General features: G+C 43.5%; 1 protein-coding gene across 3 annotated transcripts in view; it reads right to left on the reverse strand.

The window, feature by feature from the left end:
• Piezo2 (piezo type mechanosensitive ion channel component 2) overlaps positions 1-27,640 on the reverse strand; it is a 367,176-nt gene that overhangs the window by 61,256 nt on the left and 278,280 nt on the right. The window contains exons 17-28 of one of the 3 annotated variants that reach the window (XM_032885461.1): positions 24,293-24,466; positions 21,209-21,250; positions 15,825-15,857; positions 15,247-15,461; positions 13,283-13,443; positions 9,174-9,350; positions 8,759-8,884; positions 7,260-7,460; positions 5,919-6,123; positions 5,704-5,805; positions 4,525-4,690; positions 1,565-1,808 (exon numbers count right to left, since the gene is read on the reverse strand). In XM_032885461.1, coding sequence (XP_032741352.1) covers positions 1,565-1,808; positions 4,525-4,690; positions 5,704-5,805; positions 5,919-6,123; positions 7,260-7,460; positions 8,759-8,884; positions 9,174-9,350; positions 13,283-13,443; positions 15,247-15,461; positions 15,825-15,857; positions 21,209-21,250; positions 24,293-24,466 — 1,846 coding nt within the window. The remainder of the gene's footprint in view (positions 1-1,564; positions 1,809-4,524; positions 4,691-5,703; positions 5,806-5,918; positions 6,124-7,259; positions 7,461-8,758; positions 8,885-9,173; positions 9,351-13,282; positions 13,444-15,246; positions 15,462-15,824; positions 15,858-21,208; positions 21,251-24,292; positions 24,467-27,640) is intronic. The other 2 variants (XM_032885462.1, XM_032885463.1) reach the window with 2 other exon arrangements.

Genomic DNA, 27,640 nt, shown 5'->3' on the forward strand with positions numbered 1-27,640 from the left:
AAGAGAAGCTATCATCCCTTTCAAAATGTGAGTATCTCAAAGCACCCTAGTCCTACTGCTATCTGTACCTTCAAAATGTATGAATACGTTTAGCAAAGAGCTAACCTATAATGTACTTTTGTGTCCTGAATAAATGGATGGATGGATGGGTGAGTGGGTGGATTAATGAATTAATGGACGGAAACAGATATGAGTGGATAGATAAAGGGGTGGATGGATAAATAAGTTGGTGGACAGATGGATGGATGGAAAGATGGACATATGGATAAATAGATGGGTGTGGATGGATGGAAACAAGTGTGTATGTCTGAATAAAGGAATGGATGGATAAACAGATTGATGGATGGGTAGCTGGATAAAAAGATAGTGTATCTGTGCACTTCCCAGGACCAGCTCTTCCCATGAAATTAGCCTCAGAATGAGTCAGCAAGCTGCTGTCCTGTTTCATACCCCCAAAACTACCCCTAATATTACTCCCTGTGAAAATTGTGTTAGTGAGCTAAACTCTTAAATAAAGCCTGTATATTGTCAATTATCAAACTAATCATTCAGTAGACTGTACATAAAAATAAACAATTCAACTCTTCATGGCTAGACACACTATCCTAGATCCCTAAACAAACTGGCTCACATGAAAAAGTCTTAAAAAATACACCTGATAGTTTGACAAGTGACTGCCTAGTGAACACCTTCATAAGAAGGTAGGAAGGGAAGAAGTAGGGACCATCACGGCGCTGTCCTATTAATGCATGAAGTGCCATGAAGAGCAGGCACAAGGCTCATCAGTTATAGCCCAGTGGAGAGGCACTAGTATCCTCTGCTTAGGAAGGTTGTTGGTTAAGTTTTCTGTGGTGCTAAAGAACGCCAGTGCTTGTGTAAGCGATGGGTGTGATGCTGGAGTCAGCCCTGAGCTGGACGAGTTACCTGTAACATTGGGATACAAGTTACCCCTGACCACAGCAAGCAGTGTGCATTATTCCTCCACTGCACATGGTTACCCTCACGTCCTCATCTAGATGTCTGCACTCAGAAATAACCTAGGGCTGAATTTTCTCCCTCATCTCTAGGCGCATAAAATGATTCTGCAGCTAAAAGCCCTTTTCCCCTCATTTCCCACACAACAGGACATTCCAGAAAACATCTTACTTTGCCATACATTCTACGATTCTTTCTACGCAACGCAGTTCCTTTTTGGTGAGCATGGTAAGATTTTGGAGGGTTCAGTAAAGCCTACTTAGTCATAAAAGGGCTGCTTCATAGAAACACGATGAGACACACAAACTTGTTCCTCGGGAAGGACAGGATTTGAAGTAGTAAATCATTTTAGATTTTATTTGTTGAATGTATCATCTCCTAGCGTGTGACCCCAAATGGGGAACAGAAGCAGAAAGGATTCGCTTAACACTGTAAAACCAAGAGTGACAGTCACTGAAGCCAGAACTTGCAGTGTCTTGGCTGGGACTTTTAGGAGTCACATGAGAAACTGGGGCTTTTAAAGAGCGCCAAGTGAACTGTTTATTCTTGCACTGAAATCACAAGTGTGTTATTAGTGGGAACCACTTACTGACAGTATGTTTTTCATGGTGATCACAAACACGTTGTACGCAATCAGCCAGTCCCAGTAGCGAAGGATGCTCTTGATGGGTTTCAGGAGCAGATCACCTCCAAAGAGCAGGAAATAGAAACAGGCCACCAGGTAACCCATGCAAAATATGCTGATCCTGGTCGTTCCGGTAATGAAGATGATGGTGAGGACGAACCAGAAGAGGTAGCTGAAGATGATCACTTTGGACATGTCCAAGTAAGATCTGCAAAACAGACGCCAGGGCTTGCAAAGGCATTGGCAACACAAGGAAAACCAAGAGCTCTTCTTTAAGGAGGGAAACCTCCTTTTTCACATTGAACTCTCCACATGAGCCCCGTGCATCCTGCTGCCTGTCGCATAGGGAGCCCCTGCTGCATAGGAAGCACCTACATTATTAGTCCTAGACAAATAATAACTGTAGAAAAACCACGGGTAAGTATGCTTATGCTCATCTCATTCGAGGCTAATTTCTCACAAAACATTTTATGCCTACCACTTGAATATTCAAATTTCTCTTTGTCTTTCTCCGAGAGGCATGGATAATGTGGTGGTTTGCATATCCTCAGGGAATGGCATTATTTGGAGGTGTAGCCTTGTTGGAGTAGGTGTGGCCTTGTTAGAAAAAGTGTGTCCTCATCCTAGCTGCCTGGAAGCCAGTCTCCTGCTTGCATTTGGGAGAAGATGTTGAGCTCTCAGCTCCTCCTGCACCATGCCTGCTTGGATGCTGCCCTGCTCCCACCTTGATGATAATGGACTGAACCTCTGAACCTGTAAGCCAGCCCCAATTAAATGTTGTCCTTTTAAGAGTTGCCTTGGTCACGGTGTCTGTTCACAGCAGTAAACCCCTAACTAAGATAAATAATTATATGGTAAAAACCATTCCAAGATATAGGTGTCTCCTGCCTGGCAGGAAAATGAGCAACAGGTTCCTTTCAAGGAACTAGAACTTTATATTATTACATTACAGAGGATGCATACTACATACAAAAATTTCAGTAGAAGTTAAGAAAAATTCTCCTCATAGATGAAAGAACAACTCTGATATTCTGTGTCTGGATGTCACTGGGCCCATGCAGGGTTCTCTGAGGGGCTGTCCATTCCCAGTGGCTTTACTCATGAAAGGTGAGACTGGAGTATAAGACCCAAGATTTTCTACAGTAATTAGCAGCGGTGGATGCTTCTAGAACCTGGGTTTCAGGTAGCAGGTATGGCTCTGGCCAGGACTCTCCACTGCCTGTCGACCCCTTCACTGAGGGTTTGTTCCGGAAGCTTTTCCTCTTGGGTTTATGGAAAAGAATCAGAGAATAAATTCCAAATTTACTGTTTGATTAATGGGCTATAATTCCATAGAAGGTTAATAAACAATCTCTATAATGTATGCTCCGGTTTTGCAAGCAGTATTAGAAAACAAGGCGTGTCTTACTGCATTTATCAGATAAATGAACTTTTGACATTACTGATTTTAAGAATAAAATAAAAAATATTTATTTCAGAATAACTATAACCCTTTAGTTTTCTAAAATAAAAGCAGGAAGGCCATGATCATGATTAGCAAACCTGCTAGCTTCTTACACAGATAAAGTAGACTGTGACAGTATACACCCTGCCAGAGGTGGTCAGAGAGGTCGAGCTCTGGCTCAATGGAAGTAAAGCACTTGGAATGGAGTCTGGTGCCTAAAGCAACCGGCAATGGAAGCTAGATAAGTAATACGTGTAGGATATGGGCTCCGTGCAATCCAATGGAAATGGGACAAGAAGAGAATCAGAAGGGCTTTGCCCCCTGTGCTTACACTTTAGAAGAGCAGATCAGACAGGTTCTTAAAAAGTGACACCCGCATGCCACCCGTCTCTGGAGCCCAAGATGGGGCGTTCCACACAGACACCATGATGTCTTAGTACTGTCTGCCTGCCTCTGCTCTATCTTCCCAGCAGGAGTCAAGGACAAACACTAACCCAGGAGCCTTAGAGGCTGCAGGATCAGCCCTAAGTCACAAAGCCAGATTCCACAGTGCTGTTAGGCTACTACACTGTGGCTGAAGTCAGTCTAAAAAGCTTTCCTGGGTGAGGAGAGCTGGGGAGCCTGACTCCAGGAAGGGCTTGGGATGAAACTATGTCTGGAAAACCCAAAATGCAGAATGAATGCACCAGGAGAGAAATTGGGCTGGGTTTACATCGGAGCTCCTAACAGAGAAGCTTAGGAAGGTAAGGCTGGGTGTTACCTGACTGGGAAGAGAGAGGGGAAGATAGAGCTATAAAAGGATCCCACATAGGGATCTGGGAGACAGGACATATGGACAGAATCACTCAGGGAAGCTCTGAGGGCTTCACTCTCTAGGCTCTTGAACACAAGGGGGAGGAAGAGGAAAGACAGGAGTGATAGACATGATGAGGAGGGATAGAGATGAGGGATGATGGAGGAAGAAATGAGGAAAAGTTTTGATGAGGAGGGACAGGGAAAGGGCAATTAGGTAGGAATGATTAGGGTGAGGACTAGAGGAGGGAGAGATAAAGACAAGACAAGAGGAGGGGATGAGGAAGGACAAGAATGAGGAAACACAGTGGGGATAAGAGACTCAGGATGAGGAGAGATTAAGTAATGAACAAGAGAGGTGGAAAAGAGAGCAGGTAGAAGAAGGGTAAAGAAAATAGAGAGGGATAAGCAGAAGAAGATGGATGAAGAAGGAGGAGGGAAGGTAGGTGAGGAGCAGAAAGGATTCTTCCTGGAGGGATGCCTACTGGTATTGTTGATCTATTACAGTTTCTGTTGGAAGAAGAGACTGAGGCCATTAATGACATTTGTGGGGATAAGAGGGACATAGAGGTATAACTCAGAGGCCCCTCTACTTCCCCTGTGGTCCACAGAGAGAGCTGCAGTAAAGGAGCAGCTCAGACACTACTGCACACAGAGACTGCCCGCGAAGAGACGGAGTTGCCGTTACCTGCAGTGAATGAAATCTGGTACAGGGTTATGCTGGCTGAATGAGGCCGCGTCAAGGTTCATGCAAATCTCGACATTGTCCCCGGCCATGATGCGCACAGCTGCCTTGTTTTCGTCCTCAAAAATCTGTCGTTGTAAGGAAGCACACAGGAGCAGCATGAAGTCATCTGGCAAGACAAAAGCAGCCACTCTTCAGGTTCTAAAACGACGACGCACACAGTCACCACACAGCTAGTCGGAGTCCGAGTTCCTATGTCACTTGTGTCCCCAAGGAACATGTCAGCTTCTAAGGTTGGAACCAAGTCCCCATTTCCTGATCTCAGCATGGGGGCAACAGAGTAAGTATAAGGTATGCAGGGCTGGCAATGGTGACATCTGGATGCTGTCATGTCCAAATGCTAGGCGCCTGTCTCCATGGATCTTCACCTACCAGTGCTGAGAAAGCCACTGGAATGCCTGCTTATCCTTCACATGAGCTAGTTACAGACATCCTGCTCTTTCTGCTCACCAGCTCCTTTGCATTTGTAACCAGGCTTCAGTCAGTGCTTGCACTGAGGGTGTTTGAGAGCTGGTGGCCAAGGCAGACAGGGTGTGAGAGGTCATGAACAGGGGCTCTGAGCTGCTCAGAGCAGAGATTTCCTGGGCGGGTCTTTAGGACACTCCCAAGGCACAGGTAGCTTCCTCGATTTTAAAAATCAGCCCCACTCTGGAATTTTCCATGGCACTGCCACTCCCCACTGTTCCAGAAGCACTGCTCCTCCAGCCATCCATTTGCTCCCTGTCCTAGAAGTCTTGGCATGCAGCTCTCATGCGGCTGACATCCAAGGCTCCTCATTGCTACCACAGCCCTGTCTTTCACTTTGGTCTTCCTGCCGTGATGGCTGTAAATGGAGTCAACTTACAAAGCCACCTCTCTTGTCTATCCATAAAGAGGCAGGCATATGTGAATAGAGGGGTTGAAGTAAGTTACTTCAAAGTTGATTTGTTCCTTTTGCAAGTGGACGTGAACTGAAGTAGGAGATATTGGTGACTCAGAATAGGAATGCATAAGATAAACTTCACACCCTTGCAAAGTTCAGTGAGGGAACTAAGAGCACTAATGCCTACCATTTGAAAACTAACGAGCAAATACAAACCAACTAATACCTACACCCCCATGGTCCCACAGCAGAAAACTTACAGACAAGAAACACAGGGTTGGGCCGCACGATGAAATCTGGGAAGTACAGCCACTTGATGATGTTGTCATTGAAGTTGGCACCCTTGAATCTCCATGGGTAATCTGCAAGGGGCAGGGATGAGCAGACACAATCAGTTCCCTGGTATCCCCGGTATGTCACTGTACTTCTCCGTGGTCCACTGGCTAAGGCTAGATGCTTTAGGCAGAAGGCTCACCTCGGCAGGGGGCAGGAGGGATGCCTATGCAGACAAAATACTGGAAGGTGATGATGCAAGCCAGGAAGCAGCAGTACTTGGGCCAGACCTCAGCAATGGCTTTTCTTCTGCGTCGATACAAGACACCGATCAGCCAACAGGCATGAATCATGGCGTAGAAGTCCATTCGCTGTCCAATTACATTCACTGACATTAGGAAACAGGTCTGTATAAGGATTGTTAAGAGACAAGAAAGATTGCATTTATCAGAAAGGGACAACAGAGACCAGTGCTTTTTAGTCTGTCTGCACTGGTTGGAGGAGCCTCATTATAAAAGCAGGGGCACCCCATTGCTCAGAAATAATGATACGGGGACCTTTATAGTTATTGATAAGCTTCAAGGCACTATGATGGGCAGTTTCTGAGGTATTCTAACCCGACATTCCATTCCATTCCATTCCATTCCATTCCATTCCATTCCATTCCATTCCATTCTATTCTATTCTATTCTATTCTAACCTGGCCTACTTCCCAGTCACACAGTCCTTTACCTGTCACCTTGGACTTGCCCTGGCACTTCCTTCTTCATCTGTATCCTGATGGTGACTCCTCTTCCATGACCCTCCTTCTCCCTCTCTTACCTATCCTCTCCTGCCCAGCTATAGGTTATTGTGCTCTTGATTTAACCAATCAGGAGATGATGGAGAACAATGTTTTCCCAAATACTGAGTCATACCAAAGTCTGGGCTGCAACCAGATCTCTGGGTACAGAAATCATCACTGGGATACACAGTCCACAAAAGCATCCCCAAGGCCTCACTGTTGAGTGTTTTTTTTTTACTGTGGAGATAGAAATGCTGTGTGATTCCTTCTGTGAGAACTGACTGTGCTTTTTGTAGAAACTGCTTCAACAGCACAGAGGGTGACAGCTATAAGGTCCGTGTGAAGTGTCACCACTGTAAATTTGTCCCCTTAATTCCATTATAGACTATCACTATTGGGTTCCACTCTCCCACTTTGTTACTATTCTTTCATCACCACTCGGTGTCACAAGAGTTCACCTCCCAGTTTACACATTCAAAATGAATGCAAAGACGGAAAAATCTATCCTTAATAAGAAACCAAGATGATTGCGGATATATATTTAGATGGCTCAGGAGACCTAGGGACAAAGTGCACTGTTGTGATCTGGCCTACTGGCTCCTGGCTTTTGAGAACTTGAGCTAAGCTGACTTATCACCCTCAGTGGCTTTGTGAAGCACAAACTGGAGATGTGTAATGAACCCTCAGTGACCAACTGGCCTGAAGAAAAGATATAAAGGTTCATGCAAAGAAACCAAAGACTTGAGCAAGGAAACTTACCTCTAGGCCAAACTTGTAGAAGAAGTAGTTTACAAAATATTTGGCACAATTGATAAGCCCATCATCTAGATGTAACCTTGTGATGTCATGAAAGATAGTTTTAGACACCGGAGCAGTTAGGTTGTTTCGGCCTCGATAGTACTCCTGATGTCGGTAAACAGTGACTTCGAAGGCCAAAATCGCCAACATCAGGAGGTTGTTCTACAAACAGCAAGCAAGAAAACACATCTGTGTACACTACAGGCATTGCGACTTGGTCCTTCTGAGCAATTGTAGTAAATCGTTGCTTTGAAAATCCAGATGTCTCAAAAGGCAATGTTATACTAGATGTCACCTGTCCTCGATATAGTATTGAACCTATTTCTCTGTCTTATTTACTGCAGCCCTACCGTCGTTATGGAAACGGGCTAACTGTTATGTTAGGGTCCAGTCTCTCTGGGCACAAGACTGTGGCTGCTGCTTGCTGAGTACATGCTTCATACCAAGAGAGCAGCACGGAAAACCCAGAGGAAGGCAGTCTCTCCTTGTTTGCAACCTTTATGTGCAAAGTATCTCAAGGACCACTGGGGAAGCCACTGATTGTGGGGACAGGATGACAATTGGAGAGGGAATCTAATACCTCTGTAGACTTGCCAGAGAGAGAGGTGAAGTGAGAAGCAAGTTCAGGATGGTAAAATCCTGGTCATAATATTCATGACAAGGGCATTGGCTTGTGTCAACGGGTGCCGGAAGTCATCTGTCAGGCTCTCCAAATGTCACTTTATTTTATCCTGACAGATATTTGGACAGTGGCTTTATAGAAGCTCTGGGAATTACAGAATGGGGGTGTATCATATACTTAAAACTCTCAGGCGCCCAGCGGAAAGGTCTTATCTTTGTCTTGTGAGAGATTAGGACAATGATTAAGGTTGCTCGAGTTATTCACCAATGTAAAACGTACAAGAATGTGCGAGATTCTAAATGGTTTTGTTTTCATTAAGTTTCTATGACTGTTTTTCATTAAAATATGCTGTGTTATTTTGTGATATAATATGTACTCCTTATTAAACATTCGAAAAAGAAGAAATTGGCAGCAAGTATTTTCTGGAGTGCTTTTATGCTTTGCTCTCACAAATAATCATTATTGATAACTTGATAGATTTTAATTAGTAGTTTTCTTTGTGTCTAGAAAAGATAATGTATGGTTTTTATTTTTCAAAAACCTTAATAATGTATTTTGGACTTGCTTCAGTTCTGACGTGACCACCAACTGTATAATTTAATGGCGACTTGAGGTGCTAACGAAGGTATTGGTTGTCTCTCACTGAACTGAGTCAGATTTCTTAGCCACTTTCTCTTCAGCATAATATAATACTGGTTTTAGTATTTAGTCATTTTAGATATGAACTAAGAAGACAGAGTTACTATCAAAGAGGTTATTAAGAGTCTTAGGAGGGGGGGAGCAGGAATCACAAACTATGACTGTGCAGAGGCCCACATGAGGTACAACGAAGCCTTACCCTCAGGTAGACGAGTAAAGGGGAGGACTTCCTCAGGCCAACCCACTCAGTGGGATCAACAGGGGCACTGTAGAGAAGAGACTTGTTCAACTCATTAAGGGGTATGTTGGTTTGATTTTCATTGGGCTGAAAAGAAGACAAAATGAAGTAAAAACAGCTTGTTAAATTTTAGAGTGCAGGCTTCTCCCCTTCAGCCAAAGGGAGTTTGGAGTGGTAGGGAGGTAAGGACCCATTTCAAGTAGGGAGCATTCTCAGGTTAAAAGCAAATGTATGTCCATCAAATGGACAGAATAAAGCTACTGTGGGTGAGGTGACTTTTAAACTAGAGAGAATGTTCTTGGTATGGTGACTCCCCACATATCTCTCTTGATCCTTTTGAGGTCATCGCGGGAGGCCCCCCAACTTTGAGGCTCACCAAGGAGCAGTTGACAGAAAAGTTCTCAGGCTTAATGGTTTGCAGCTGGTACAACATTTTGCAGACGATGATCACACACGTCCAGACAGTGCAGACACTGGAAGCCACACGGCGGAGTTTGGCATATGGCAGAGCAAATGCCCAAGAAATCAAAAATACATAGTTGAACAGAGACACCTGAAAACACAAGATCAGAAATGGGGACAAAAATACATGGCGTGGCAGGACATTTACAACACAGGATAATGTGATTCCAGTTCTGCAAATGTTGTCTGAGTTCTTATGTGTAAGGCACTCCCTTAGGTGCAGGGTGTTGCAAGGATAGTGAGGTGCTGTGGTCTTGAAGATATTATATTTCATAAGCCAGACAGACACAAAACCAGGTAGAATCCATATAATGCAACAGTAGCTAACGTATAAGTGTGCGTGGGCTCCTGTAATAGCATCCTGAAGGGTCCTCAGTCCAAAGAGGGACAGAAAGCTTAAACAGGCTATGAATGATGCAAAGCACACTCAAGGTCAAGGACGCAGAAGCAAAAAATAAGACAAGAGGTGGTATGATGAGGATAAACCACTGGATATCAGGACATTTTAGGGCTACTCAAAGATGAGGATGGAGATGAAAAATCAAAGACTGGTGCCTTTGAACCATGAAATGGCACATGAACTCACTCTGTAGGAAATAGTGGTCCATGTATAGACCTGACATCAGAGGGTTTGAAGGTAAGATTTGCATATATTTAAATATGTGCCACAGAATTAAGGAGGGAGAAACGTAAGGGCTAGGTTAGAGGCCAGAGCCCAGATCCACCATAGCTATGGAGGTGTGGAGTCAGGGATTCCATAGTGATGTGGAAGCATGTGGTTCTGTGCTTGCATTGATAAAAGATGCAGACTGGATTGCCTGGGAAGTAAAATTAGCTTGATTTGATGGCCAACTGGTTTGACCATGGCAGGTTTTTAAGTGGAGAAAGTGTGAGACATGATAGCCAGTTTGTTTTTTTTTTTTTTGTGGGGGGGAGTCTGAGTAGGTGAAGTATCATGTTATGATATGAATTACCAAGAATATGTTAATTTAAGGAGAAGAACAATGAGTTCATCTTGACTGTTGGCTCTGGTAAGTCCATGTATTTGTCAAGCAGACATATCTAGTCAGTCTCCAGGTCTAGTCAGTTTCCTCAGCTTACAGTTCTTGATGACTCCAGAAACACCACTGTCTTATTCAGCCATGGGCCATGCTAATTTATTTTGATGCTGTCTCAGGGCTATGGCTGCTCTCAGTGAAAATTATAGCATGCGCTCACTATAAAACTCACTATGTATCAGGTACACAGCTCTATGAACTATTCGAGAATAGGTCACAAAAGTGGCTTTAAACATATGAAAAGGGAAAAAGCGTAAACAGTAACAAACATTTGTGCAGCATGTTCTCTGCTCCTGCACTCACCTGCTTGTCCCTCCGGAAGGCAAATTCATTCTCTCTCTCTCTCTCTCTCTCTCTCTCTCTCTCTCTCTCTCTCTCTCTCTCTGAGAATTAAGTGCTGAAATAGTAAGCTAGAAAGGGTTGTTTTGCAGAATTAACTGGGGAAGAAGGAGATGCTGTTTATAGGAGTGTCCAATAATCTACAAAGTGCTTGGACACAAACAGAATACTGTTTTATCAAGATGCTTTGAGGAATGAATTGACTGTTTTCCCATAGTCAATGGTAGGGCTAATTTGAATGTTAAAATGCAAATTATATTAAAGGTATTTACTATGAAGTAAGCCTCTTATTTCTTTGATTATAGTTTTAAAGCTCTCACTATAAAAGTAGCACATGTAATTTGCACAGAAGTTTTTATTTTCTAAGTGATACAGGCAAAGACAGTAAGTCTTCATTCCTAACCAGGTTCCAGGTGACAAATGTCCTAAGGGTTCCTTGCCCTCAGGGAATATACTAAGTCCATGAATGTCCCAGACAAAGCCACATGATGAACATGCTGCCTGGGTCAGCCATGTTTGACAGGAGCTCCCAATGTAGTCTAAGTCATGGAAAGAAAGATGTTCTGCTGCCAGTGGTTAGAGCTGTTTAGGAGTATCTATAGAGGAGCGAGGTCATCAGAGGGACTTCAGGCCCAGTCTTACTGACAAGGAAGGACACCAATTATTTCAAGGAGAAGCAAGTTATCTAATAAAAGGGGCATGTGATTTTAACCCCACAACTTCCAAAGGCTCCAGATATGACACTCCTGAAGTGTTCTGGACCACGACATTAATAAGAACTCTATGTGTATAGAGATACCTATGAGATGGTTTTGGTAGAGAGGTCTAATGTGATCCCATTTACACCTTGCAGAGAATGTCTAGTTGCAACATGGAGGGTGTACTGGATAAAGAAAAGATGGGTTAAATGCTGAGAATCTCTTAGTTATCCAAGGAGAGAGATCATGTGGGCAAGGTGTTCAGTTTTAGGGCTCACTGGCACAGTGCCTTGGGGCACCAAGAAGTGAGGTCATGTATCGCCTATCAATCAAAGCAGTGGGTTTGAAAGGAGATCAATGCCCCATCGTTTGTGGATGTGAATAGGCAGTAATGGGACATCAGGGGCTTAGGCACTCACCCTCTAGATGGGGAATAGGCAGAGTAGGATGTGCACAGGCCTGGAGCTAAAGAGGGATACAGGAATGAGACAGAAAGAGTAGAACTAGGATATGTATCACAGGACATGGTCACCGGTATCCAACAAAGGAGAACAGGGTTGAGGAGTCTCTCCAGGGAAGATATTTTATTGTTACAATCTCGCAAATAGGAAAATGGGTCCAGCGCAGAGAGCTTCTTCATTCAAAAGTAGGATGGTGTGAATGCCATGCACATTGCTCTAAACTCCTGCTCTCCTGCAGCATCAGGACCTGAAGGGGTCATGGGATTATTATCTCCATGGCAACAAGAGTCTAATGGAATGCTCACCAAAAATGAATCCATGTTGTATATAAATTTTTATATGCAAGTGAGTTTGGATAAAGGCCAGTAAACTTGAAAAGGACCAATGAGATAGAGAGGAGACCAGAACATACATGACATGAAATAGAAGGGAAAATACAGGAGGAGAATGGTACAGTGGGAATGGAGGCCAGGAGACTGGAAGAGAAATGGAGGACAGGACAGCAGACAAACGAAATATATATGAAAAGGCCATAAAGAAACTTGTTATTTTGTATGCTAATTAAAAAATTAGTGGTATCAAATAAAATTATTTGGTCTGAAAACAATTCAGATGAATCAAAATGTCCAGGAAAATGGTGGCTCTTCATCCCCATGGGTAACAAGATTCTGGTTACTCAGGGACTCGGGGTAAAATTTGATGGCTATAATGTTCTCTGGGCAAAGTGCATCTTCTATCTGTCTTATGTGCCAAGGAGCTTGGTTGGAGTGTCGTGGCTGAAGTCCTTAAAATTTGTAGGCAGTAAGCTCTGGACCTAAATTTCAGGGTGAAGATTCTGAACTATATAAGCAGCTGAAAAGCTATCTAGGAAAGTTAGAGATAAAAACCATCTGCCTTGGGCTAGCTTGGTCCAGTGTAGAAGTCTGCAAAAGCTATTTGATGAATAAATTGAAAGAAAGTTTGTTTCTCCACAGTAAACATGGAGGAACTCTTGATACAATGATGGTTCTTATTTTTAAAATGAAGACCTAAGTCAGAAGTAAAAACCAAGTGTACCATCAGCTTCATATCTTATTAAGATAGCAAGCAAGATGAATTCTAGCAAAGATTTAATAATGTTTTGGAACCAGAGTATACTCCTCATCAACACAAACTGGAATTTTACTCCAGCTTTGGGAGAGAGATTCCCATTGTGGTGGAGAAAGACAGCCCACTCTACATAGTTCAGAAAGCATCCTTCGCTAGATGACCATGCCAACTGGAAACTAAGGCATGGGGTTTTCTCCTCTACTGATGTTCCCTTTCTTGGGTCCACCAACCTTGGGTCTTCTGTATAGTAAAGCTCATGTACTCGTATATGCCTTGATCCCTGAATGGATGGGGCATTATACTATGCATGGACACATAGAGAAGATGCAGACTTGCCATGATCTGTTCGGTCTGATAGTACAGCAAAAACATACTTGCCTCTTTGACAGTCACCCAGATAATGTACGATGAGACGATTTTGATGATGTGCAGCTCCAAGATCCACCACATAAACACCTGCAACTTGTGGAAATACTCCAGGAACTTTAGAAAGAGCACAGTGAGCCGGTCAATCACGAGGTGCCACTTGTTCCTGAGATCTGCAATGCAGTAAATACAACCAGAAGCATGACCACTTTTGGTGTGATCAATGGGAACACTCTTGTGCCTTTTGGGATGGGATAAGGAGCTGCCCAAGAGTCAGCGCATGAGCTCTATGAACCTGGAGAGGAGGGACACGAGACCCCCATGCCATGCTGCTGACTGAACACAAGGGCCAGTGTTACTCCATGTGCCTTTTAATTAAACCAATGCAAAGAGTTCTGTCTTGAAAACTTTAAAGATTGTGTTAAATCACCTGAGCTCTCTATAAATGACATCTTTTCCACCCAAACACTGCTTCCACCAGTGACAGTGAATGGATAAGGTTCTCTCCCTCTCCTTTAACAAGCACACCCTGCAGGTCTGCTGTGGGCAGAGACAGCTCGTTCCTCGTCATGGTTTCCTAAAGTGTGTTCAACTTCATCCTAATCGTCTTCATCAATTAAGCCATTGTATTTTTCTACCTCAGGGGCTCACATCAGTCTAGCCCTGACCTGGTCAACCCCACTGGAAGCCACACAGGACTGCCTTTTTTTTCTTCCTTTTCATGCTTCAGTTCTGGGATGTGTTCACCTGTAAGAGGTAGTTTTAATGTGACTGTCCTTGGCTCTGAACACTCAATGAGGTTTTAGTTACACTGAAAAATACTTATTACAGAGTGACTCAGGTGACAGTCAACAGGGAAACGATTTAGAGGTATATAGCAATAAGGGTATGGAGGGATTTTTGATGGGACCTTTAGTAAGGGACAAAGTCCTCTTTAAAGAAGTACAATGAAATCCCAGCTGGCAGAATTGTCTCCCCACAAACACAGAGACACAGACACAGACACAGACACAGACACAGACACACACACACACACACACACACACACACACACACACACACACACACACACACACACACACACTGCAGCAATTCAGATGTGAAAAACACATCTGGTTCTTGCCTTGGGTCTTCAGAGATGAGTTAGAGAAGGGAGCAAGGCTTCACCACAGGGCTTTCAGAGTCATTTACTCCACAGCATTTTTGATTTTTTGCTCTTGTATAGCTGAGAGCCAGCTAAGACATGTACAGCATCTCCTGCCCTGGCCCAGAGACTACACTCTCGCCCTTTCTGAGCATTACACTATCCTTTTGCATCCTCTGTCAGATAACATCCATAACCATGATCACCTCATTCCCTTCATTCTGGTCATTACAGGTATATAAAGAAAGCCCTCCCCACCCAAAAAAGCTCTAAATGCACCCAGGAGCATGACCCCCTTTTGGTGTTATTAATCGCAGAGAATATCTTGTAACTTCCAGGATGGAAGAGGAGCTCTTAAGTCCGTGCTGTCCAAGACCCTGCAGAGAGAACACTAACCCGAAAGACCAACACGTGATTGCACAGCGCCCCCTCTACTAGAACTAAGTATTCATAATTGACAAGCCTCAGAACGCCTTTCACAAGAAGGAGTCTCTGAAGGTGACACGAGGAATGTCAGTGCTCTGTGCGGGGGCCTGTTTTTGCTTACAGTAGCACAGGCTCTGTGAGAGGTTCCCACATAGCAGAAGACAGAACACACCCTTCCGGGTCTCCTCCTGGGCACTCTGCCTATCACTGGGGATTGTTAGCCAACCATTTGCTCTCTTCCTGTTAGGCCAGATGAACAGGAACTTGTAGTAAGTGGAATAGAAATACTATCCCTAAAGCAACCAAAACCATCCTGCAACTTTTATTAGTGTAACAGATAGGTCCTTTGGAGGAAGTCACCCTGTCATTCATGCCGATATGGCAGCTAATGAGAGAGGCTGATTACCTGAGGATTCTTCCTCCTCGGATTCCTCTTCCTCATCTTCCTCCTCCTCAGACTCATCACTGTCTTTCCCAGCCTCACCCTTCTCTGCCTTCTTGGCACATTCTTCTGTCCTCTCCTCCCCAGGCTCTGCCAACTTCTGCCTCTCAGGCTTATCGAGGCTGGCCGTCATGTTCATAATGGCTAGGTCTGGGAGGCTTCCTTCAGGGTGGGCTAACCTGTGAGCAGAGAGAAGCTGAGTGAGAAGAGGATGGGATGTCAGAAGGGTGCAATGGAGGGGCAAGTGATGGAGGCCAAACTGAGGCAAATCAGTACGTGTACAAGGACCAGCTGGAGCCCTGGGCGTTAGTGTCTCACCGCGTTTTGATGGTTTGTTTGTTTTAGGTTCTTTCTAAAAACAGTCAACTGGACTTTGTTAGCTTTTCTTACTCAGGTTCTAGTGATTGGTCAGGAATGAGAGCTATTGACACCTAAACTTGACATTTTTTTCCTGGAGGAGAAAATGGTCAGAGTTTAGGATGTAGAAGCATGGAATGCGTCATGTAGAGCGAGCATTTCATGGCTTCACACGGGGGACTTACTCATTCTGGTGGATTGGTAATTTTTTCTTGATGCTGCTCAAAGTAATTGAAATAGAAAGGAAAAGAAAGAGGAGATGAGAACAGAGGAGTTATAAGGATGTCAGAGATCACAAGACATGCTCTATATCATCACTATCCCATCGGGGTTATGCGGGTGCATTGACGGCCTAATGCCAAGTGCATTCCAGAATGGCACCAGTGGTGTTGCTTTCACTGCAAGTCTAGGCTCAGCAACTTGGTCAGAGTGGGCGCGATGGTTGGTTTGTAAAGGAGAGGATATATATATATAGTCAACCTGCACCATGCTCTTTATGTAAGGTTTCGAACCATCTCGCAAGAACCACGTCACTTGCGGGTCATCTACGTCTTTTCAAATTTCTTAAATGAACTCTCAGTAAGTCTTGGCATTGGCTAATTTCATGCTACCAGCGTCTAAAGCATACGCGAGGAGAGGCACACACTTTCAGGTTTAGGCATCTTCATCACAGCCCGTCTGTGGACCACTGATGTGAACTGGAAGCTTCCGGAGATCCGGTAGGAGCCAGAGCCAGAGCCAGAGCCAGAGCCAGAGCCAGAGCCAGCGCAAGAATGCAGGGGTGGGGAGCATCTACGGCCCTCAAAGCAACTAGGGTCCCATAGTTTACTTCATAGCAGGCAGCACAAGTGAAGGCTTTTCCAACACTCTATTTTTGAGACAGGCTGCCCTCAAAACTCCCAGGCCAAGCCACCATTCTTTAGCCACCTAGTGGCTGGGACTATGGGCAAGTACCATGTGCCTAGCTTCCTAATTGTCTCAACAAACGAAATGTTCTATATTCAAGTTATTGTTATAAGAGACACTTTAGGCAGGACCGTGTACTTTATGAATCTGTATTCTGGAAACGCTAGTCATCTTTCCATTTGTAACAATTATTCCACACATTTCCACCTGGTTGTGACGGAATAGCTAATCCTATCCTACAAGCCGGATTGTGGAACCTCAGGAAAATTATTTAGTTTTCTTAAACTTAGTTACATTTCTATCAAACACGTCGGTGTCCTTGGATGAAGTCTGAGCTATTGTCATTAATATGATACTTGAAGACACACCGGTGGTTTGAGGATGCCGTAGTGAGAGCCTACATGGTCCTCGGGCCTTTAGACAGTATCATGAAAAAGACAGTCTCTTAAATGGGGGCCAGTCACGTAGATTGCAATATGCCAGGAGCAAACTGCTAATTTAATGTAGGAGTATCTAAGCAGAGTTAGGGGTTGTCTGGGGATGAGTTATGCTGAAATCATACTTTCTTGCCTTAAGTAAGTCTACATGCCTTCTCTATTTCTGGGAGGCTGAATAGCTTTAAAAATGAAGCCCCCCTTTTCTTTCTACAGCAATGCTGCACATTCACGTCACGGATAACACCTAGCAACCCCGATTTGTCAGGGTCTGACATGTGTGTGACACCTGTATGAGATGTGTTTGGGTGACGTAGCTGGTGCAATCACCAGTCTCCGCCCTCTCTTGAACTGCTGCAGGCCTGCATTTTATCAGCAGGAGGACATCTGCTGTCAGGACAAAGGCTTTGGCCTTGTGATCTTGGATTACACATTTCAAAGACAGCATAAACTTTGAACTGAAAAGGCAGCTTTCTACTACTCCCTGCTAACTGGAGAATGAAACTCCTAGTCACAAGGCTATTTCTAAAGCCACTACTAGGACCACACTGCAAAATGTCCTCAGCAAAGGTACCCAAAACTGCTGTACCATGATGAGGACGCTAGTTAAATCAAGGATGTGGAAGATACTAGAATGAATACTAGAATGATACTGTTGGAAGTAGTCTGACTTCTAGACACTTCTCTACAAAATCTCCAGGCCAGATGAATCTGAAAGCAGAAGAGACCTGGGCTCCTCCACACTGATTTGAAGAAGGATGAGGTTGGGGTGGGGCGTCGTGATAGCCCCTGAAACAGTATAACCTTAGACATATGATGGCTGACACAGAAGGAAAAGGGGAGAGAGCCACATGTGGGGAGCTTGATGGCCCTCTGAGAATTTCATTGGTTGTTATCTTTCATTACACATTCAGGGAAATGTGTGCACCTCTCATACATATGGGCAATGGAAATATTTTAAATGCCTGATTGGTTGGAGCATGTTGATTAAAAAAGCTGTTTAATCTTTTTCATCTCTCATTTTTCATCTATATCATACCAGATTTTGAGAATAAAATCAATAAAAATGCCAAAAGCCTAGCCAAATGTAGGAATCAGAAAGCCTGGAGCAGAATCCCCATGAGAAGAGTTTCTACCTACATGGACTGGCAAAGAACTGGGCCTGGCTCCTTAGCCTCAATCTGCTGTTCTGTAGGGTGGTCACAACTGAGCCTACTCTAAAGGCTATTTTGAAGATCGGGGATATTTCTGTGAATGATTCGCATGAGTAATTAGAAAACTTTCAGGGCAAAGAACCATCTTCTAAGGAGAGATTTTCATGCTTGGGTGAGGTCAGCTGCATCCTAAGTTCATCCCGGTTTAAAAGCAGGGGTCCGCATGTGCTCTGGCAGGGGTCCACTCAGTAACAGACAGGGTATTATCTATGCTAAACTTGATGATTCTGCTGCCTGCCCACTGTATATTTATGAAAAATATCTCCCAAGGAAAATGGCTGGTGTGTCTTTAGGAAATCTGTCCTTCTGTGTGCAGCTCTTGCACTGCAAATACCGGGCTCGGGGCTGAACGAGCTGCCATCTGCTACACACGGCAGCTGGACTGGCCTGCAGAAAGGCCAATGCCAGCAAAGTTCACTGCAGCGAGAGATTCCCTGAAGCTTCAGGGTGCAGAGCTCATAATGTTTGTCATTCTTTATCGACCACAGAGAGCATTTAATGTCCAGAAAGCAGACTTTTATCTGGAACACCAGATAGATGTGGGATGAGATAAGAGAGTCTTCCTTCCACTTCCTGATATCAGGAATGGTTATTTCATATGTCTGTTTCTGCAAGCGGTTCATTTTCACCTCTTTACATTTTTCCAGCTGTCTCTGAGTTGTTGTGGTTCATTTTTCCACTTGTGTACATATGTGTGTGTACATGAGTGTGTATGTGTGTGGGGGGTGGAAGAGATTCACACTCTATGCTATGGACTTCTCACTACTGATTTTTTTTTTAAAGTTATACCCTTCACACACTCACGAAACAGAGGGCAACGTCTCTTCATTTATTCATCAATTCTTCCCTTTATAGGCTCAGTGCGTACCCTGTTCAGCCTGCACACTGCTTGATCCTGGGTGTGTGCTCTGGAAGGCAGGGATCTGGTCCTACTCCTCAGCCTCGTGCATGCTCACTCTACAATTCAGGTAAAGCTAGCGTGGGCATCCTGTGCCCCAGAGATACTTTCTTCAACGAAACGCATGATGGGATGTGAGTGCCAAGGAGGTGTAATTAGTGCTAGGACTTGACTGTGAAAAGCTGCGTATTAACAGGTTAAGCTAGTTTCCACTAGGGAAGACTGGAAGCCTGCCATTGTGAAACCCCTTTGTCTACATTCTAGGACTTAGAATTACCCTCATTGGGAATGTGTGAAATACTTTTTGCACTTGTCCATTTCTCTGGGACAAGGAAGGCCGGAAGTTAGTTAAGGAGATGCACTGCGGATTGGAAGCGTTCGCAGTATTAGAGGTCTCTGTCATGTTCCGCAGAGCTCATAGCCCTTCTAGATGGTCGGATTCTCACAGGAGCAGTTGATCTGTGAATTTACTGTTACACCTTATGTGTATGGTACTCATTCCTCTGAATAGAATCCAAGGAGGCTGCACATGACTCTGCTTATACACTGTGGAAAGAATGACCTCATCGCTGAGAAAATCGCCAATACAGTTGGAATTTTTCCCACAATTTAATCATAGTATTCGATTTTTTTCCCAAGTGGCCCAGTCCACGCTACCTTCTTTTACCACATACTTTGTGTAAGGTAATGCCTGCCAGTGTTACCCTTATGTACATATATCGCTTTTGCAAATTCAGAAACTTGCTTTCCCGAGCACGTTTTTTTTTTCTCCTTACAAAACAACATCGGACTTAAATAAATTATGCAATAAAGTGCCTACTTTGCTATTGTAATTGAGTAGGTGGTCCTATTAAAATTTGTACACACTTTAAAGGTAACATTCTGAAGCTCACAATTTGAGACAAGAGTCGGGAGTGTTTGATTAATGTTTCCTTGGATGGGGCGTGCTAGCCTTTCTTCAAGCTCTCCTTATGAGTGAGAGATTTCACTGGAAAAGGGTAGATCTGAGATATTTGGGCACTTTAGTTATTTGGGGTGAGTCTGAATCTTTGCAGAGCATCTCCCAATAAAACGAATGGTACGTGCTTTATGAAGAACAGCAAGCAGAGAGCTCCTTTGCTTGGACACAGGGAGTATGACCAACTGGTGAAGATCCCTAACTAGAGACTTTCCTATTTCTCTACCCAGCAGCTACAAACCTGAGCTGGGGTTTTTCTCTTACTCTGGCTTCCAGAAGATTCCAGACAGCCCTAGCACAGTGCTTCTGTTTATTGATTTTCTTTGCTCCCCAACCAGGTGACTGCTACTAGCTAGTGACCATATTGGTATTTCCTGTGGTGTGGGGACATATTATGAAATCTAAGGATGTAAAAGATCTGTCTTTAATATTATGATCTTTCTAGTAGAATTGTATTTGGAAATTTGGGGGTTTTTTTGGGGGGGGGGAATGTTCGTTTGTTGTTCGAATGTTTTGTGTTGTTTTGTTTTTAAACCACACAGTGTGGCCATTTTTCTTTTGTTCAGAAAGCACTTCCCAAATGTCAACTAGTGAGTGAGGCTGAGCGTTCAGTGATGGGAAGTCTCCTGTGTATGGCACAGGGCATCCGGACCCAAGGAGGGTAGGCCTTTAGCGAGGTAAGACAAGCAGGCTTCTAGAAGGAAAGGATCAGGAGAGCAGCCTGAGAAAGTGTGGCAGAAATCCAGAGGGAGGGCAGACCAGTGTCAGCAGGATGTCGCACTGATGGGACTGGATGGAGGAGGAGGCAGTTCTTGAGCTGAGCTCTCCATGTTATGATCAGGGAGGTATCAAATGCTCAGGCAAGCCTTGCGCAAATGCTACCCAAGAACAAAGCCAAAGGGAGTTTGACTTTGAGAGACCAAAACCAAATGCTGAGCACCAGCTGAAGACCCTGGAGCACCTCCATAGCCACTGCCCGGCGCCATTTTGTATCGCCACCAAATGGCTTGGTTCGCAACATACATCCACGAGCATACCTGAGGCCACCGTCCACTATCTGAGGACACCGCTTCTCATTTATGAAGCAGCAAAGGGCTTAGCATATGAAGACACCATTTTTAAACAAAAGGGAGAGAGAAAGAAACGTCCGCATACCCACCTATTTATTATTAGGTACACGCGACCATTGACCTTGGCATGGCTGCGCAGAGACGGAAGCCCAAGGCGCAGTGGGAGACAGGCGGGAGAGAAAGAGGAGACTGTTAGACAGAGGTAACGGATGAGGAGACGGTCTCTGCAGCTTTAGGCAGGGGTATAATCCACACAGACTGTGCCGGAGGAAAAGATCAGACAGCAAGATTCAGGAGCAACACGGAGTCAGGCATACACAGGAAAATGCTCAAAGATCCCATGCCCTTTCAGCCTCTGCCCTCCCATCCCATACTCTATTAAAAAGCAGGGATGCTTGATTTTAAAGATGGACATTATCAAAGAAAATTAGAATCCGAAGATTAATCAGATTTTAAAGAAAAATCTAAGTAAACCATAATCAATAGATTTTCTTCAGAGTCTTTAAAACTTAAGCTTAAAAAGTATTTTCTAACACGAATCAAAGATAACTTGTAATGGTATCAAGGTAATTATAAGGATTCATAGAAAATTATTATTATGCAACTTGTATTATTATCTTGCTATATATTTTCAGTTACTAAGTAAAATGGTATTTCCTGAGATTATCTACTGAGAAATTTTAATATTTTTCTTATAGATGACATAATATATTTCTATAATCCTAAGTAAAACTTAAATAACAATAAATTCTACTTCAAATACAAGTGGTATTTGTCCACACTGAATATGCGCATGCTCACACACACATAACAGATTGTACAAGGCAGGAAGAGGGCAATAGGGTATACCAATAAAAACCATAGTTCTGAAATCAACTTAATAATTAATTACAACGAGCACACCAATCTCCATTTACAACCAGTTTTCATAAAGCAGTCAAAAGCAAAGAGGTAAGAGAAGGCAAGCAGTGAAATCAGTCCCATCTGTGAAGATATTTATTTCCCTTCGTCATTTGGATTTTATTGTGGTCATTGATTAGGACTCAGGACAAAAACCAAGCTACAGGGACATGGAAACTATCAGTAAGAAAAATATAAGAGAGAATGTTTAAAAGACGATGTATATGCCAAATATTCAAGTCCAAATTCTGTAACTTTTATAGAATATTCTCACAGAAAACCTCAGGATACCAGAGTTATTTAATTTCTCCAAGGTTCTAGAAAACTGTTTCTCAGACTTGAAGGTGAAATCCCATGTAACTCTTCAATACCTTCCCCTTTCTTGTAAACGTTTTTACTTAGGGAATGCTCCAAGCAGAAATGCAGGGAGCAGTGATCTTGAAGGGGTCGCTTAGGTCTGCTGTTTCTTAGCAAATTAACAAGCAAACCTGTTGCTATAGCTGTAAAAAGAAGGCAGCATATATTTATCTTGGACAATAACCTTCCCAGAACCTGCATAATAGGCACGGCAGTACATGTATGCTTTGAGGGAATGCTGGACTAAACTCAGGGTTCACATACATACTCCATCTAAATCATTTGGTCTCTTAGGGTTACTATTGCTGCGATAAAATACTGTGACCAAAAGCAACCTGGGTAGGAAAGAATTTATTTCACTCACAGTTTTATATTAAAATTCACCACAACAAGCAGTGTGGGCAGGAAACTAAGCATGGTAGAAACCTGGAGGCTTGAACTGATGCAGAAGCCATGGAGGGGTGCTGCTTACTGGATTGCTCCTCATGGTTTGCTTACTGAGTCTGCTTTTGATTGAACTCAGGACCATCAACCCAGAGATGGTGCCACCCTCAATGGACTGGGCCATTCCCCTTCATTCACTAATTAAGAAAATGCTCTCCAAGCTTGCCTGAAGCCTGATCTTACGGAGGCATTTTCTCGATTGAGGCTTACTCCTTTCGGATGACTCTAGCTTGTGTTAACTTGACTAGACAGGACAGGCAAGCTGGGAAAAGCTTTGCTGAGCCTTTTGTCTTGGGTAAAACTGTGGTCCTGAAAATATTTACTCTTTCGTACAAATTATAACCTACGTCCTATTTGATTATATATCAGAAAACCCAGACATATGGCAACAAGAGTAATAGTGACAAAAAGTCTCCACAAACAGAAAGAAAGTTTAAAGAGAAATAAGTACACATCGAAGAGAAGAGAGGGCTTTAGGAACAAAATAAAATAAGATTTAAGTCATCTAGCAATGGTCAACAGTTAAATCTTACAAATGAAAGATTTCTTTTTCTCTTCCTCTTCCTCCCTGTCTCTGTTTCTCTCTCTCTGTCTCTGTTTCTTTCTATTTCCATCTGTCTGTCTGTCTCTCCCTCTCTCTGTCTCTGTGTCTCTGTCTCTGTTTGTCTGTCTGTCTGTCTGTCTCTCTCTCTCTCTCTCTCTGTGTGTGTGTGTGTATGTGTGTAATGTGTTTGTTTTGCTTTTAATTCACTTTGTAGTCTACGTTGCCTTGAACTTGTAGCTACATACCCTCCTTCGTCAGCCTCCCAAATGATGGGATTATAGGCATGTGTCACCATGCCAAGCTTAAAGTATGTTTCTAAATTCTTTGAATATGACTTTTGAAAAGTCATTGAGTATCTGTAGTTAAATTCAGCATGCATATTGTCAGAATTCCATAATAAATAGTTTGAGCAATAGGCATCTAGTAGTATCAAAACTGATCAAGTCATGATAAATTCCAATAATTGACAAGTGTCACTGAGGGTAATTTTCCCTCCTATGATTTGCCTATGGAACTCCTTCAGTTCTAATGACCACTCATTTTTAAGCACTGATTATCAGTAAAGAAAGTAGGAGTGACGTAGGAGAGTTCGGGTTGCCTGCCCTATGTACATGCGGGCAGTTTACATGGCAACCAGTAACCATGCTGGGGAGTCTCATGGCTCTGCTACATGGGACAGACAGACACACAGACACACAGACACACAGACACACACACACACAGACACACAGACACACACACACACACACACACACACACACACACACACACACACACACACACACACACACATGCATGCCCCATCAGTGAGAAGTTCAAGGTCGAAGTTAAAAGTTCAAGTTAAGGCACTGGATTTGGCTTCCAGCTGAACCAGAATTCCAAGGCTGACTTCCCGGACCCAGAAGGAGAGGCTTCCCCGTTTGCTCACCTGTAGATGGTGTTGTCTTCTTTGCTGGGGATGGACTTGAGGTCTGTGAGTTCCAGGAACCGGTCATGGAAATAGTGGAGGTGCAGGATGCAGACCAGCAGAAAGGAGGTGGGGATGAATATCCGTGTGAACAGTTCGGCCACAGTGAACTGCTTCAGGCCCAGATCCTCAAGCCTGTCAAAGGAGACAGAACAAAGGCAAGAAGCTTTCTGGACACTACAGTCTGTCCTCTCCCTTACAAGCCATGGCAGGCGTCCTCTTAGCTTTTAACACTCACCCCCACCTCCCACTAGTCACCAATCCAACCAGCCTGGCTTCACAGCAATCAGTACCAACTCATTGTAGCAGAAATCAGCACCTACCCTCTTATCTTGTTCCAGTACTAATCCTTTTCTAATAGTTTTGGGGTCAGTGTCTCATACATGCCTGGCTTTCTCTTCTCCTACCTTCTATTCGTACGGTACTCAGCAGCTCAAATGCCACTAGTATCACTTTGGGTTTCTGTTTTCTTGTACTCTTGGTCAATCCCCTGAACTTACCTGCCTTTTTCTTGCCCAAACTGACATGTCTACAAAGAGCACCATGATTTCCTGTGCAAGTAGACCCAGGTTTCTACAGGAAAGCTGCTGTGCTGTGACGTCAGACTCCGCAGTGGCCTTGGCTTCCCTCTTTTCCTTGGCAAAGCCATTTTCCACTCTGCCCTCTCCTGAACCATTAAATTGGGTAAATGGCTGCCTTGTGTAAAGTTTAGACATGAGGAAGCATCCCTGGTTGGTTGTTTGTTTGTAGGCACTCATGTTTGGTTTGCCTCCTCAGTTCACCTGTGGATAACTTGCACCACTCAACCTACACACAGCCTTTATCTGTCTCTACCCTTTACTCAGTCTGAAGAAGATCTTGCCAGGTCTCCCGGGAAAGCTGCTCAGCACATGAGACCTGATTTTGTTTCTGCCTTTCATAAATCACACTTCCTTAGCTGCTCAAGGATCTTAACAAGATTTGAAGAAAATTCCAACAGCAGACACCATACAGGAGGAGCTGCAGTGTCCAAATGAGCTTTCTGGAGATGGCCCATGGTTTGCACGGCTGAGATGGATGAACCATGGAGAGGCACAGCCACAGGGGCATTATCCCGAGATGCCTCTGGCTACTGCTGTGCCTTCTCATGTTTGTCACTGCTGTAGTCCTCATCTATCTGGCATGCTGTGATTGGACAGGGGAGATTCTCGCTGCCTGTAGGTTGGTGTGATTACCTCCTGAGTTATAGGTCACTCTATTGGGCACTTTTCCTGCAGACAGTCATGAAGATGAACTTTCATAAAATAGTATTGTTTAGATGAATTAGTGATTTTGTAGATTTAAATAGTTTTAGGAAGTTAGAGTAATTGATAGAAAGTTTAAGGAGATGGTTTAAGTGGGTTTTTTTTTTGCCAGAAAGATATGATAAAGTTAGAAATAAGAGCAGAATGTGCCCTCTCCCTTGTAGAATAGCAAATAAAGGCTTCGTAGGGTGGAGAAAAGGGAGCTTTAACAGCTTACAAGTACGCAATTGTACTTGGAAGAGAAAAACAGGTGTGGGACAAGCTAATGATCAAAGAAAACATTCACTCTAGGTTGGGTATGAGTCCTTGGATCTTGTTTGGGATCTAGAGATAGTACCACATGTTTCAGTGTGCACCATGAAAAGACAGTGTTATGAATAAAGAGTAAATAATTCTGAGTACAAGAATAGAGAACAGTGGATTAGCCAGCTTAGCTAAACAAGACTTCACAGTTAAGATGCAAGGTAGATGATGACCTGTTTCTTGTTGTCAGCTAACATAGGAAATAACTTGCTACTATAGCCTGGATTGCTTAAACTTCATTAATCAATAACAAAAGAATTATTGCTTTGGGGCTATGTTGAACTTGTGGAGAGAAAGATAGATGGGAAAAGTTTAGTTAGCTATGAGTTTCAAAAGAAGAATACATAATCAATAATCCTGTTGTAATTTCCTTTTGTGTAATGATTTTAATCTGTTTGTAAAGAATACGTTTTTGTGGTGACTGTTTGTAGAGAATATGTTACTCGTGGCTATGAGATAATATTTTTCTTACATGGAGAACTCTGTCTTAGGTGGTATAAAAAGGATAAGAGAAAACATAAAATTGTTGAAGCCTGCTTGTGAGAGTTTATTACATCTACCAAATATGTGTGTGTGTTTATGTATGTAAAATTGGTTGGGGCTTTGAGCTTTGGTCCATTTACCCTATGTGTGTGTGTGTGTGTGTGTGTGTGTGTGTGTGTGTGTGTGTGTGTGTGTGTATGTATGTATGTATGTATATGTGTGAAATTGATGGAGCTTGTCATGCTTCATCCTCTCTCTCCCTGTGAGTGTGTGTGTGTGTGTGTGTGTGTGTATAAAATTCCCCCCCCCCACACACACATACCTTTTTTCTTTCCTTCTCCCTGGTCACTAAAGAATTTAAAGAGTTCAGAAAGTTCCTCACTGGTCACAGGGAGTGCAAGCCACAATGAAAGTTCTGCTGAGTGATCAACCATCAACTTGACACATGGCCTTCCCTGTTTATCCTGTGGTATCAAAGTTGGCCTTTGACATTCCAATAAAGATAAATAAAAACTTCTTGCTCTATAAAAACTTCTCAATGAACTGTGTCCTGGGTATTTGTAATACCCCCGTCTCTCTTGCTGTCTTCTCCCATGCTCTCAGCAGATGAGCTTCCTTGCATTCCTCCAGTGCCTGGGGCTACCTCCATCTTGCCTTTGGGCCTTTGTGTTTGCTGTTCTTTCTGCCCAGGATGCTCTCCCATATCCTAGACTCAAAATCCCATTTTTTTCTAGGTAAAGTTTAGTTTCCATTCATCGGGTTGAGTGTGAATGGCACTTGAACAAAGAATCCTGAGGGGACCACTCCAAGGATTGCTTCCTTCATAAGATTGACATATGTTTTAATGAACTTACATGAATCAAGGTAAGTTTTTCCCTGTTTTTCTTTTCCTTGTTTTCTCTACAGCTCTCTTCCTACAGCTGTAATACTGGCACTGGACAAGTATTCAACAAGCATCTATAATAAATACCAGTGGGTGTACTCATCTAACCATACATAAACCTTTTCTTTTATTCTTTCTCTTTGACACTTCGGCATTTTTGAATCAAGACCTAGATCTATCTAGATTTCGCCACTAAGAGATTTATAGGAGAAGAATCAGAGAAAGAAAGCACTCTGACGCATGCTGTCATGTGCAATCAAGTCACTCTAGCATTACCTCAGAACACACTAGACACAGGGAAGGGACTAGTGAATCCATGAGCCTCCCACAGACTGGAAAGCTGCTGAGCAGGGAAGC

Source organism: Rattus rattus, chromosome 15, assembly GCF_011064425.1.
Source record: "Rattus rattus isolate New Zealand chromosome 15, Rrattus_CSIRO_v1, whole genome shotgun sequence".
Classification (NCBI taxonomy): Eukaryota; Metazoa; Chordata; class Mammalia; order Rodentia; family Muridae; genus Rattus; species Rattus rattus.